General features: G+C 51.6%; 1 protein-coding gene across 16 annotated transcripts in view; it reads left to right on the plus strand.

Annotated features, from left to right (window-relative positions):
* The window catches only part of PTPRN2 (protein tyrosine phosphatase receptor type N2), a 1,018,236-nt gene that overhangs the window by 979,255 nt on the left and 25,102 nt on the right, over positions 1–13,879 (plus strand). For all 16 annotated transcript variants that reach the window (XM_078343304.1, XM_078343314.1, XM_078343301.1 and 13 more), the window contains 4 exons: positions 404–523; positions 1,674–1,840; positions 7,078–7,131; positions 11,555–11,619. In XM_078343304.1, coding sequence (XP_078199430.1) covers positions 404–523; positions 1,674–1,840; positions 7,078–7,131; positions 11,555–11,619 — 406 coding nt within the window. The remainder of the gene's footprint in view (positions 1–403; positions 524–1,673; positions 1,841–7,077; positions 7,132–11,554; positions 11,620–13,879) is intronic.

The following is a 13,879-nucleotide window of genomic DNA, read 5'->3' on the forward strand; positions in this document are numbered from 1 at the left end:
CTAGGGGTGCAGAATGATGCCAGCCACAGCAAGTGAGGGTGCCCGCCAGGGTCTGCTCACGCCACCTCGGGAAGTACCCGCCTGTTGGCTGTGATGTGTTTGTTGCAGAAAGTTTCCTTTACAGATCAAAAGCTGGAAAGCCACATGGCTGAACCTAGAACAGAAGCAGCTCTAATCGGTGTGGGATAAATTCACTAGGTTTTTAATATTTCATGGAACATGCAAGCTATGAGCCAGTGCACTGAGATGCTCAGGCAGCCACGGAGTGGACGTGTCTGACCAAAATGGAATCAATGTCCTGTGGATGGAATACATGTGGGTCGTGCCTCTGAGTGCAGTAACGACATATGTCAGGCGGTGATGAGACGGTCACACCGCAGCCACGGGCCTTCTCTGTCCGCAGATGGTGTGGGAGAGCGGCTGCGTGGTGATCGTCATGCTGACGCCCCTCTCGGAGAACGGCGTCCGGCAGTGCTACCACTACTGGCCGGATGAAGGCTCCAACCTCTACCACATCTACGAGGTACTCACACCAGAGCCACCCGGGCCGGGACCTGCCCGCTGGGTGGGCAGCACTGGGGCCCGCTCCTCCTCCAAGTGGGATCTTAGGGCCCCATGCAGGGAGGGTCCACACCCCCCACGTTGAAGGGATCGAGGCTGAGCCACCCCCAAGGGCCACGCTGCCCGTATGGATGCTTCACACGTCTGTGTGGCCATGAAGCAGACCCTGGTAATGTGGCGTGGTTTTCACTTTTTAGGTTTTCTGAATCCAAGAAATAGAAAAAACACCCGCCTGAGAGCATGTTCCCATCCCATATAATAGGCCTTTAAGTGGGGTCTGTTTTTAAAAGGACCCTGCCTGCTACCATCCTAATTGATTATTGATGCCAGCACCTGAGCCTGTGGCCTTCCCGTGGCTCTACGTGGAGTTTTGTGGCTGGATCATGTGACCTTTTTATTTGAGGATAACCTGCTGACAAGTTTATTCTGTTGCTGGATTTTCTGCCCATGTCAAGAATGAACTAAATAAACTCAGGCAGTTAAGCAAGCTCTAGAATGCATGCTGGGTATCCGTTTTGCATTAAAATGAGTGAGAATGCCAAGCCCCCAGCAGGAAGCGTGTTGGAGGCTTAAATGTGAACCCAAAGCCACGCAGCCGTGGCTGTGGGGTTCCTGGGTGCTGCCTGAGCGCAGGCTCACATCCTGCTGCACCTCCATGAGCCCCTCACCCTGCTCTGCCTCCAGGTGCATCATCGATGACGGAGTCTCACTTAGAGTGGAGCTATTTAGCAGAACACGTAGCTGTGTTGGTGGTTTTGTTTCAAAGTGAAATTTTTCTCCAGTTACTTTTCTTGAGGGTTTATATCACATAGACATGCAAAACACAAAAAGTAGGATAGTTTTGGATTGTCACTTTTTAGAAAATCATTTGATGATCAAGCCCCTAAATAACATTAAGCAACACACACTGCACGGAGCTGACTTTAGTGTAAGTCTCCACATCGGGAAGGTGGGAGGGGCCGTTGAGCCCAGGGAACCTGCCTGTGCTGTAAAATGTGGCCTCTTCAGAGCACCCCCACTCTCGTCAGATGTCGCTCTGGGCTCCTCAGTCCCTGCGGTTTGGTTCATGGTGTCCACGCCTGTCTGTGTCCCTCGCTCCTCTCCCGCCTCAGGTGAACCTGGTCTCCGAGCACATCTGGTGCGAGGACTTCCTGGTGAGGAGCTTCTACCTGAAGAACCTGGGAACCGGCGAGACACGCACCGTGACCCAGTTCCACTTCCTGAGTTGGTATGACCGGGGAGTCCCTTCCTCCGCACGGTCCCTCCTGGACTTCCGCAGGTACGACGTGTAGCCGGCCGGCGGGGCAGTGTGCGCTGAGTGCGTGCGTGCGGGGACGGAGCGATGCCAGGTTCCCCTGCTTCCGTGTCAGCACCACGGAGGGAAGGGAGCGAGGGGAAGGAAGGTTCTGTTAACTGCACATTAGTTGTGAGCAATTTCCCAGTTTCAGAGCCAATTAAGTGTGAGGGGGAAGAGGCGTCTTAGAATTGTGGAAATATGGTCATTATCTTTGATAAGATTCTTCAACTCACAAAGAGCCCTAAAGCGTGTGTGTCACAAGATACTGGTGACCGAAGCTCGGATTTTGTTTGGCTTCTCATCTGGCTGCATGGGATGGATGCTTTAGCGAGCGCGGGCTCAGACGCCATGCTGGACCATCTTGGAGGAAAGCCTGGACACAGGTCGGCTCTCTGTGCTTTTAGGGCTGTTTTGAAACTGACCATTTTCTTTAAATCCAGTTTTTTGTTCATTGCCCCAGTCAGCCAGTCACCCAGTAAGCTGTCAGGTTTTAGAGCATATTTATTGAACTGTTGAAATGAATGCTAGACTCTGTCTTACAGGAAGAAATTGACAATGAGAAGCAGCAGTTAAGACACAGCTTTGATCGTGGCAAACAGTTGGGCCACACGGGCTAGGCAGCGGTGCTGCGTGAACAGACACCACAAAGAAAATGAAATTGTCAACAGCACCCGTGGCCGAGCTCTAAATTTTGTAGAATAGATCTTACATTTGACTGATCAGAAGTCTGCCTGTTGAGGAAAATAGATAAGTATCGAAATGAGAGTAAGAACAGAACGCGTTTAATCCGGCGCCGTGCCACTGTCGAAAAGCGACTTGATCCTGAACAAGACTCATTCTGAGTCTGCAGTTACATAACTGGAGGGAGGGTGACGGGACAGGACTGTTGCAAAGAAGGGGTTTGGAGTTCTCTGTGGAATTCTTCAATTTGTGTTTTGCAGATTCTGAAGCTTATTCTTATTATGATAATATTTCTTTTGCCTTTTAGTCTTATGTTGAAAAGCAAAATACGGTTTTTTGCAATTTGAATCAATGGCATGTGAAAGAGTCTCTCCAAGGAGACATAGGGATCTGGTGTCACAGCCATAGCACATTCAGTGACCCCGCCCATGTCACCCCTCACCCTGGGGATCTGGTGTCACAGCCATAGCACATTCAGTGACCCCGCCCACGTCCCCCACCCTGGGGATCTGGTGTCACAGCCATAGCACATTCAGTGACCCCGCCCATGTCCCCCACCCTGGGGATCTGATGTCACAGCCATAGCACATTCAGTGACCCCACCCATGTCACCTCTCACCCTGGGGATCTGGTGTCACAGCCATAGCACATTCCGTGACCCCGCCCACATCACCCCCCACCCTGGGACACAGACCCCAAAACAGCTACTGTACACAATTCCCTCCTCGCCCACCCCAATATCCTGGCCATTACGCACATTTTCTCAATACAGATTTGCTTCTAAAGACATACTATGCAGAAATCTGACATAATTTCCTGAAATAGAGTCTTCAAAACACAGTCATTCCTGGCAAAATGGATGTAACCACAAAGACGGCAATTCCTCTTCGCACCCCGTCTCTGTGTTCAGCCAGTGTGTTTGCACATATATGCACATAGGCAGTCACTATGTCCATATCCATATATGGACCGGAGCATATGCATCACCAACCCTCTGTGCTGACGATTTATCACAAAGAAAACTTGGATTCCCAGCTTTCCCTTGCTCCAGGGTCTGAGGAGATACAGCCTAAGGTTTTTGTTAAATTCAAAAGCTAATGAGCCCAGTCACGGTTTGGAAAGCCACGTCAGAGAAGGAAGCTTTCATTGCCTGCCTCACTGGGCGCTGTCCAGCATTTCAGCCAAGGCCGCCTTCCCTGTGTTACCTAGACAGTGGGTTTGGTCGATCGCATTTTCAGAAAGCTTCACACTTAGACGTGCATTTCGGGTGGCCCATTTTCTCTGTAAAATAGCCACCCCAATTTCAGTGACCGGGAAGGTGAGGCCACTTCTGAAGACACCAGCCATCTTCACGCTCCAGGGTTTCTTATCTTTGAACAATAGACGAGGCAGTCTCACTCTGGCCTGGCGCGTTCGCCAGGCACCAAGATGTGTGATTAAATATTTCTGGAGCCCAGAGGGAACACATTTACACTTTAAAGAGAAACTGCCAAGAGATAATTAGCATCACATGTGAGGGCTTTGCTTTAAAAACTTCTCTCTCTCTCTCTCTCTCTCTCTCTCTGTCTGTATTACCCTCTCCTTTCTCGTGCCACGGCACGCACTAACGCTGCTCACGGTAAAATGGACACACCCTTACCTTGCCAGCTAATTAGCGGTGGCCAGTGTCATTTTTGTGATGTTGCAGCTAGTAATATGAGCCCAGTTGCATAGTCACAAAAGTGATCATTGGAAACTGTGACTGCACTGCGGGGCACTGTGGGAAGCCCCTTTTCTGAGCCTCTAACGACCTCTGACCTTGCTTGCCGTGGTTTGCATGACGGCGCGCTCTCACCCGGTGGCCGGGCTTGGTTTGTATCACTAATCGTTCTTTCCCAGTGAATTCCTGAAGTGTCTATAGCATCAACTCTTCTTACCGTTGGGGACCTTTTGCTCACGGGCGCTCTGTTCTGATGGAGTCCGACGGGGCGCTGCGTCACAATCCTGAATAACCCGTGCTCTACATCTTAGGTCAACCGGATGGGCTCTTGTGTTCAGTATGTTGTGGTTTTGCCTCTGTATTTGTGGTGCTTTGCCTGTAATAATACAAGTGCACAGTCCTCTGTAAATGAAGCCCTAACCCCTGCCACACGCTGCATCCACACTGCACGTGTCCTTGACTGCCTATGGTTTTCGTAAATAGATCTAGCCCAAGGCAGAGGCTGCTATGGACATGAAACTCCAGTGAAACCTTCCCAGGGCCTGCCGAGGCCACCAGCCACACAGAGTCTGAGAAAACGATATCTGACACACACCGTGAGATAGAAACAGGAGTTTCAGGAGTGGGGAAGCAGATCGAGGCCACCGTAGCCACGAACTCACTCTCTAGGAGCATTTCTTGGCCAGAGGGCTTATGACTGCATTTTGCCAGAGCAGGAGCTGACCAGCTGTCCATGAGCCACCACCATGTACTGACCTTTGGCACTCCGTTTCCTCAGCCTGGCACACTGTTTACCGGGTACCCGGCTGTGTGGGTTTGGGGTTTGCTGCTTTTACTGTGCTGTTTTTTGTGTGCTTGGTCACATGAGGAAAAATGAGCAACCCCTGGCGACTGACGTGTGTGGACTTGCAGAAGCTGAGTTCAGTCTTTACGTAGAGTGCACCCCGAAGCGTGGAACACAGTGGGAAGTTGGAGGAGCAGAATGGAGGTCGTCCACATTTGCAACATTCAGAGGCTGAGCCATGTCCAGCAAACTCCTCGACCCAAGGCAAAAGGTCTTTCAAAGCAGAACCACTCACCATTTGTTCTGACAGTGGAGGCTGCTTGATCCTAGACATGAGCACATCCACGCTCACGTTACGCACGTGCACCAGGCTCCACTGTCACACGCACATGCGGCCTCATGCACACACACGGTCCTGACCGAGCCGGAGGGCCTCCCACCCTCACGCTGGGGTGCACCCCTGCGGCCTGGCATCCATTCATCAGGGGCCCTTGATGCTTGAGTCAGGAATGGGATATTGTAGAGGTAGACATAAGTGGGTCTGTTTTCCAACCTGTTTATTCTCCAAGGACCAAGAATGTTCATGGCATTCTGGCGTAACGTGCCGTCGCCTTTAAAAGGTTCACTGTGCTGTCCCCAACCTGTCTCCAAAGCCTTCACACCACCTGTGCCCCAGAAGCAATAAATGCCTCTAACAGACCCCGTGACACGGCCCAGGGGGCCCTTGCTGGTTTGCCCGCGTCTGAGCCCACCCCATCCTCCAGCATGTGGCTCGTGTTTCACAGATACAGGCCAGCACACATCAGGTGCTGCCTGGCTGGGCTGTGGCGGCCCATCTGCAGGTCGAGGGTCTGCCGCTGTTCCTCCAGTTCCTGCCGTCCCCTCCAGACTGCGGGTTCACACTCCCTCAGAAGGGCCTCGTTCTGATAACTCCTGAATAGGAAGAGGAGGGGAAAGCTCCATGGTTTGGGCTCTGCCATGTTCCAGCATCCCTCAGCTCATGGGTCACTGGACACTCCTACACCTCCCTCCACAGCCACCTGCCCCTCTCCTCTTCAGAGGTTTGTGGCAAAGCCACCAGTTGATGGAATGTCCCCTTTCCACTGACTGTGTGGTGCTGAATAGGGAAGCCTTTGCAAGCAAACGCCACTTTCCCGTTTATGAGCCACACTTCATTTTGTTTTCATTTGCTTCTTTTTGGGGTTCATGCAGCCCATCCCTCCCCCCCACATTCTTTTTTCCAATAAGCAGATTCTGTTAATTAATTTTACTTATTCAGAAATATCTCTCTGACAACTCTCATGGACTTCATAAACATATTTCATTGTTTCACTGAATTTAAAAAAAAAAAAACCTGGAGTTTACAGAGTGAATTTTAAATCAGCCCTCTGTTTTGATTTAGGGGTTGATTATGAAATCTTACATGTATGATCATAGCTAATTTTCACAACTTCTGATCTGAAATCTGCACAGTGAAATTGTTTGTATAATCAAAGGTATAAACACGGAAAGGACTTGTGTTGGACGTCATAGAGGTTTCTCCGTAATTTAGATATTCTTACTAACGCTGAAGGTCAAGAACGACCTTGAAGATGCTGTTTTTACACAGTACAGAAATAACGGTTTCCAATATGATGTCTAGACTGTGAGAAATTTTGAGCATAAACCACAAAAGTCAAAAATTTTAGCAAAGAATCGAGATATATTGCAACGGAAGGTCAGGTTGACGTAAGCAGATATGGAAAGAGGAGAGCCTGCAGGGATGGGTCAGGCAGGGCAGGGCAGGCCGGGAGTCCATGGGTTCAAAGCCTGGCATCCCTCCTTGGAAGGAGAAAGCAGAGTACATGTGTAAGCCTTGGTTTTAAAGCTCCAATTAATAACGTCATGTTGAGAAGAAATGTTTGATATTTTGTGTATAATTTTTATTTTCTCTGTCAAAACAAGTGGTTGCAAAATGATTTCAGAGACACCAACGTTGTGCTTTGTTTGAATGGTTGTTTTGGATAACGCAGTCTTGGTTCACAACTATAATCTTTATATCTCTTTTTATTTCAGAAAAGTAAACAAGTGCTACAGGGGCCGCTCTTGTCCAGTAATTGTTCACTGCAGGCAAGTACAACTTTTACTGGATTAAGAAGTCTTTGCTACTTCAGAAAATAATGTATGCCATTGAATGCAGAAGCTCAACTTTCTAATTGCTTAATCAATATAACTAGCTGGCGCTTCTAAAAGAAAACAAAAATATGAACTTGCTTTTCTATGACATTTGGGTAAATACAGTCGGGAATTGCGTGTATTATGCCTGTATAAACTGCATGGGACTTTTTACTTTTTATTTTTATTTTTGGAGACAGAGTCTTGCTCTGCCACCCAGGCTAGAGTGCAGTGGTGCAATCCTGGCTCACTGCAACTTCCACCTCCCGGGTTCAAGCGATTCTCCTGCCTCAGCCTCCGGAGTACTGGAACTACAGCACACACCACCACACCCTGCTAACTTTTTCGTATTTTTAGTAGAGACAGGGTTTCACTGTGCTAGCCAGGATGATCTCCAACTCCAGGCCTCAAATGATCCGCCCACCTCAGCCTCCCAAGGTGCTGGGATTACAGGCGTGAGCCACCACGCCCAACCTCACATGGTCTACTTCCTAGCCGCCCACGGCACAGGGTCCTGCCTGCTGTTCACCCATGTGCATGCCCTGCCACCTTCCTTCTTCTTACACCCTACGGCGCCATTAAACAAAAGCATCAAGACAGTGTTTTCAGCCTATTGCATTGTCTCAGCCACCAGGACGTTCAGCACAGGCTCGGACCCCTCTGCAGATGGTGAGAAATGCTTGGGGCCAGTTATGAACAGGGAGGCAATCTGTCATTACAAGAGGGACAGCCTCCAGCTTATCATGTGGCTTCATGCCTCTGGGTAGAACTTCAGTGACTCATATCCTTAAGTAGGTTAAAACTGCACCAGTAAGAATAGATTTTACTCAAAGAAAACTCAACCTAACAGAACTGTCTCTGCTGGACTGGTTGCCCAACTATTTTTGGTGAGAAACTCACACTCCCTTTTCCTAGAACCTAGAACTGTCTTATGGAATGTTCTTCCTGCCTAGAATACAAAGGAAATCTGCCTGCAATGATGAAACACCAAGTCTGCCAGTCCAATCAGGAAGCCTGTGTGTCTGCAGAGGAGGGTGAAATTCCCATCAGGAAGCCTGTGTGTCTGCAGAGGAGGGTGAATTCCCATCAGGAAGCCTGTGTGTCTGCAGAGGAGGGTGAAATTCCAATCAGGAAGCCTGTGTGCCTGCAGAGGAGGGTGAATTCCCATCAGGAAGCCTGTGTGTCTGCAGTGAAATTCCCATCAGGAAGCCTGTGTGTCTGCAGAGGAGGGTGAAATTCCCATCAGGAAGCCTGTGTGTCTGCAGAGGAGGGTGAAATTCCAATCAGGAAGCCTGTGTGTCTGCAGAGGAGGGTGAATTCCAATCAGGAAGCCTGTGTGTCTGCAGAGGAGGGTGAAATTCCAATCAGGAAGCCTGTGTGTCTGCAGAGGAGGGTGAAATTCCCATCAGGAAGCCTGTGTGTCTGCAGAGGAGGGTGAAATTCCCATCAGGAAGCCTGTGTGTCTGCAGTGAAATTCCCATCAGGAAGCCTGTGTGTCTGCAGAGGAGGGTGAAATTCCCATCAGGAAGCCTGTGTGTCTGCAGAGGAGGGTGAAATTCCAATCAGGAAGCCTGTGTGTCTGCAGAGGAGGGTGAAATTCCAATCAGGAAGCCCGTGTGTCTGCAGAGGAGGGTGAATTCCCATCAGGAAGCCCGTGTGTCTGCAGAGGAGGGTGAATTCCCATCAGGAAGCCTGTGTGTCTGCAGAGGAGGGTGAAATTCCCATCAGGAAGCCTTTGTGTCTGCAGAGGAGGGTGAATTCCCATCAGGAAGCCCGTGTGTCTGCAGAGGAGGGTGAAATTCCCATCAGGATGCCTGTGTGTCTGCAGAGGAGGGTGAATTCCCATCAGGAAGCCCGTGTGTCTGCAGAGGAGGGTGAATTCCCATCAGGAAGCCTGTGTGTCTGCAGAGGAGGGTGAAATTCCCATCAGGAAGCCTTTGTGTCTGCAGAGGAGGGTGAATTCCCATCAGGAAGCCCGTGTGTCTGCAGAGGAGGGTGAAATTCCCATCAGGATGCCTGTGTGTCTGCAGAGGAGGGTGAAATTCCAATCAGGATGCCTTTGTGTCTGCAGAGGAGGGTGAAATTCCAATCAGGAAGCCTGTGTGTCTGCAGAGGAGGGTGAAATTCCAATCAGGATGCCTTTGTGTCTGCAGAGGAGGGTGAAATTCCAATCAGGAAGCCCGTGTGTCTGCAGAGGAGGGTGAAATTCCAACCAGGATGCCCGTGTGTCTGCAGAGGAGGGTGAAATTCCAATCAGGATGCCCGTGTGTCTGCAGAGGAGGGTGAATTCCCATCAGGAAGCCCGTGTGTCTGCAGAGGAGGGTGAATTCCCATCAGGAAGCCTGTGTGTCTGCAGAGGAGGGTGAAATCCCAATCAGGATGCCTGTGTGTCTGCAGAGGAGGGTGAAATTCCCATCAGGAAGCCTGTGTGCCTGCAGAGGAGGGTGAATTCCCATCAGGAAGCCTGTGTGTCTGCAGAGGAGGGTGAATTCCCATCAGGAAGCCTGTGTGTCTGCAGAGGAGGGTGAAATTCCCATCAGGAAGCCTGTGTGTCTGCAGAGGAGGGTGAAATTCCCATCAGGAAGCCTGTGTGTCTGCAGAGGAGGGTGAAATTCCAATCAGGAAGCCTGTGTGTCTGCAGAGGAGGGTGAAATTCCAATCAGGAAGCCTGTGTGTCTGCAGAGGAGGGTGAAATTCCCATCAGGAAGCCTGTGTGTCTGCAGAGGAGGGTGAAATTCCCATCAGGAAGCCTGTGTGTCTGCAGAGGAGGGTGAATTCCCATCAGGAAGCCTGTGTGTCTGCAGAGGAGGGTGAAATTCCAATCAGGAAGCCTGTGTGTCTGCAGAGGAGGGTGAAATTCCAATCAGGAAGCCTGTGTGCCTGCAGAGGAGGGTGAAATTCCCATCAGGAAGCCTGTGTGTCTGCAGAGGAGGGTGAATTCCCATCAGGAAGCCTGTGTGTCTGTGTGTGCATTCCTGTCCAGGAGAGAGCAGGGTAAAAACAGATTGTGGTTTGTTTCCTCAAAGAGGAGAGCAGAACATCTTTTACCCACAAATATATCAAGACTAGCTACTCTTAGTTGGAAGGTTTTTGTAGTGTATCTTAAAATATTCATGTGAATATACGCTATGCATAGAAGACCAGGGAGAAGAGCACTCAGCGCCCAGAATGCTCGCCGTGGCCCTTTGCAATGAGCGGTGAGGGTAGCTGGTGGCCCAGGCCAGCCGCCTCTCATCCTTGCTGAGGCCACGAGGGCATGACCATGTGAACGGGCCATTCGTGAAGCCTTTGCCTTCCGAACTGCAACTTTTTTCAACCGTTTGTTTGAGAAAACATGTTAAAACCAAAACGCCCTGATTATGATCACAAGACCCACCTGTCGGCTTTCAGGCATTTCTTGGGATTGCAGACGGCGCTGAGCACGGAACTGAAAGCCGGCTGTCTGCCGGTGCTGACTTCCTTCCTGAAGGCTTGAAATGGAAACATGTATTTTTTTCCTGAAAGTCACAGTGGATTTTGCTAGGATTATAAATGTAAAAGGTCCTCCATTTAAAAGCCAGTCACGGGTGTGAGAACAAGCCCTATTTGCTTTTAAGAGGATCTCTCAAACTCATCAACCCAGTGACCAGGTCTGCATGGGGGCAGGAAGCGGTCCCCCCAACATTCCTCAAGAGAAAGGGTGGTGCTGAGGCTACTCCTCTTCCGGAATAAAAGGGAATTTTCTTTTTTTTTTTCCTTTGCTATTGTTGAGGTATTATTCAAAACATTTTACAACTCTAGCCCAGATGGTAAATACTTCAATTATAGCTGGTGGGATGAGAAAGAGGTGAAATGAGAGGCTTCTTAAAGAATTCGATTCAGTAACGATGGTGAAGTCAGTGTCTCCTTCCGAGAGGGAGGACCCCTGTTTAGAAAGGGTGGCAGGCGGCCTGGGGAACATGCCCAAAGTGTGCCTGCCTGCATGAGCCAGACGGCCCGGCCGCCCGGGGCCCTCCCCTCTCCACTCGGGAGGTTGCCCGGCAACCCCAGGGAAAGCTGCAGATATTCTCGATACAAATGGCATCAACTCTGACACAGTTAAACATTTCGTTCTTCTTATTGCAAAATTTACCACGTTTGCCCAGAGACGGGGGAGCAAGGACAGGAAATCTCCTGAGAGGGGCATCTCATCCCGCAGGCTCGAGCCCGCGGCGTCCTCCTCCTCCTCCATTCACTTGGATTCTCCCAGCCCACGCCCTTCCTCCCCCTCACAGCCGCCATCCTTCTTCCCTCTGGACGGCCCCTCTTAAGCGTGAAGGAGGTGGACTGTCACTGGCTTTGCGGTGGGTCGGGCTTCCGTGCGACGGCAGCACTCTCATCTCTGTCCTTCTGTTGGCAGTGACGGTGCAGGCCGGAGCGGCACCTACGTCCTGATCGACATGGTTCTCAACAAGATGGCCAAAGGTGAGACGCAGACAGGGCCGCTTTGTTGGGGCTCACAGCTGGGGTGGTGTTGCCATGGCAACATGGGGTGCAGTGTTCACGGGAGGCTCTGGAAAAAATTCGCTGTTTGTTGTCCCTCTGCTCGGCTGTAGGAAGGTGTTTTGCAGCAAAAGCACATTCGCTTCAGAGGCTGGATCTTTGTTACCTGCCTCTGAGTGCTGAGCGCACAGTGGGTTCTTTATCATCTGCCTCTGAGTGCTGAGCACACAGTGGGTCCTTTGCCATCTGCCTCTGTGTGCTGAGCGCACAGTGGGTCCTTTGCCATCTGCCTCTGTGTGCTGAGCGCACAGTAGGACCTTTGTCACCTGCCTCTGAGTGGTGAACGCACAGTGGGTCCTTTGTCACCTGCCTCTGAGTGGTGAGCGCACAGTGGGTCCTTTGTCACCTGCCTCTGAGTGCTGAGTGCACAGTGGGTCCTTTGTCACCTGCCTCTGAGTGCTGAGTGCACAGTGGGACCTTTGTCACCTGCCTCTGAGTGCTGAGGGCACAGTGGGTCCTTTACCATCTGCCTCTGTGTGCTGAGTGCACAGTGGGACCTTTGTCACCTGCCTCTGAGTGCTGAGCACATAGTGGGTCCTTTGCCATCTGCCTCTGTGTGCTGAGCGCACAGTGGGAACTTTGTCACCTGCCTCTGTGTGCTGAGCCCATAGTGGGTCCTTTGTCATCTGCCTCTTGGTACTGAGTGTGCAGTTAGTCCTTTGTCATCTGCCTCTGAGTGCTGAGTGCACAGTGGGACCTTTGTCATCTGCCTCTTGGTGCTGAGTGCACAGTGGGACCTTTGTCACCTGCCTCTGAGTGCTGAGTGCATAGTGGGTCCTTTGCCATCTGCCTCTATGTGCTGAGCGCACAGTGGGACCTTTGTCACCTGCCTCTGTGTGCTGAGCGCATAGTGGGTCCTTTGTCATCTGCCTCTTGGTACTGAGTGCACAGTGGGTCCTTTGTCATCTGCCTCTGAGTGCTGAGTGCACAGTGGGTCCTTTGCCATCTGCCTCTGTGGGTCCTTGACAGGTGTTTGCTGCATACACCACAGCGTTAAGCTCAGAGCCATGGAGAAGTGCCCTTGGGCCCTTCAGTGCCGTTGCAGCTCGGAGGTCACTCCAGTATTTGGTGTAACTCCACTATTGTGAAAACAAGAGTCACACTAGAGTCACACTCAAAATATCTGTCAGTCATTGCCATCAAATGTCAATCACCCTACCTCAAATGAGCCTTTCAGCATTCTTCTTACCTAGGGAATCTCTGTGTGCTGTGGGAGGCTTTCCTCTCACAGACAGCATGGGGAGGCTTAGACTCGGGGCCGTGGTGGGAGAGGGACAGACCTGGGGAGCACAGCGTGTGCAGACGGCGTGGGAGGCTTAGACTTGGGGCCATGGTGGGAGAGGGACAGGCCTGGGGAGCACAGCATGTGCAGACGGCATGGGGAGGCTTAGACTCGGGGCCGTGGTGGGAGAGGGACTGGCCTGGGGAGCACAGCGTGTGCAGACGGCATGGGGAGGCTTAGACTCGAGGTGAAGGGTGCGGAGATGGGTCCGGCAGAGTGTTTAGAGAGCAGATCTGGGAGTGGGTCCATCTCTGCCAGCAATGAGGTTTGTCACTTTGGACAGAGCTTTTAACCTCTCTGGGAGCCTGTTTTCTCCTACGAAAGCATGGGGACTGAGCTATGGCATTTCTCAAAAGGTGATAGAACACTCACCTGTAAGGCCATCTCTTTAAATTGAGGCCAGAGAGAGGGCTCCGCAGCCAGGTGAGCTTGGGAGAGGCACGTACTGAGTCCACTCCTCAGGCATCACAGGGCAGGTGTGCACGGAGAGACCCTGAGGGGTGCAGCACAGAGAGGCGTGTCCAGCTCCCTTCACATGGCACCTGCCCCACTTACTCTGCATTACCCTTGGGACACCTGTTGGTGTTCCATGGGAGGTGGGGGGCACTGGGATGGGGGGCACTGAGGTGGGGGACACTGAGGTGGGGGGCACTGCAGTGGGGGCACTGGGATGGGGGCACTGAGGTGGGGGACACTGAGGTGGGGGCACTGGAGTGGGGGGCACTGCGGTGGGGGCACTGAAGTGGGGGACACTGAGGTTGGGGGCACTGGGGTGGGGGCACTGAGGTGGGGGCACTGAGGTGGGGGACACTGAGGTTGGGGGCACTGAGGTGGGGGGCACTGGGGTGGGGGACACTGAGGTGGGGGCACTGGGGTGGCTGCAGCCCGCGGTCTCTTTCC

The sequence above is a fragment of the Callithrix jacchus genome, chromosome 11 (assembly GCF_049354715.1).
Source record: "Callithrix jacchus isolate 240 chromosome 11, calJac240_pri, whole genome shotgun sequence".
Taxonomy (NCBI): Eukaryota; Metazoa; Chordata; class Mammalia; order Primates; family Cebidae; genus Callithrix; species Callithrix jacchus.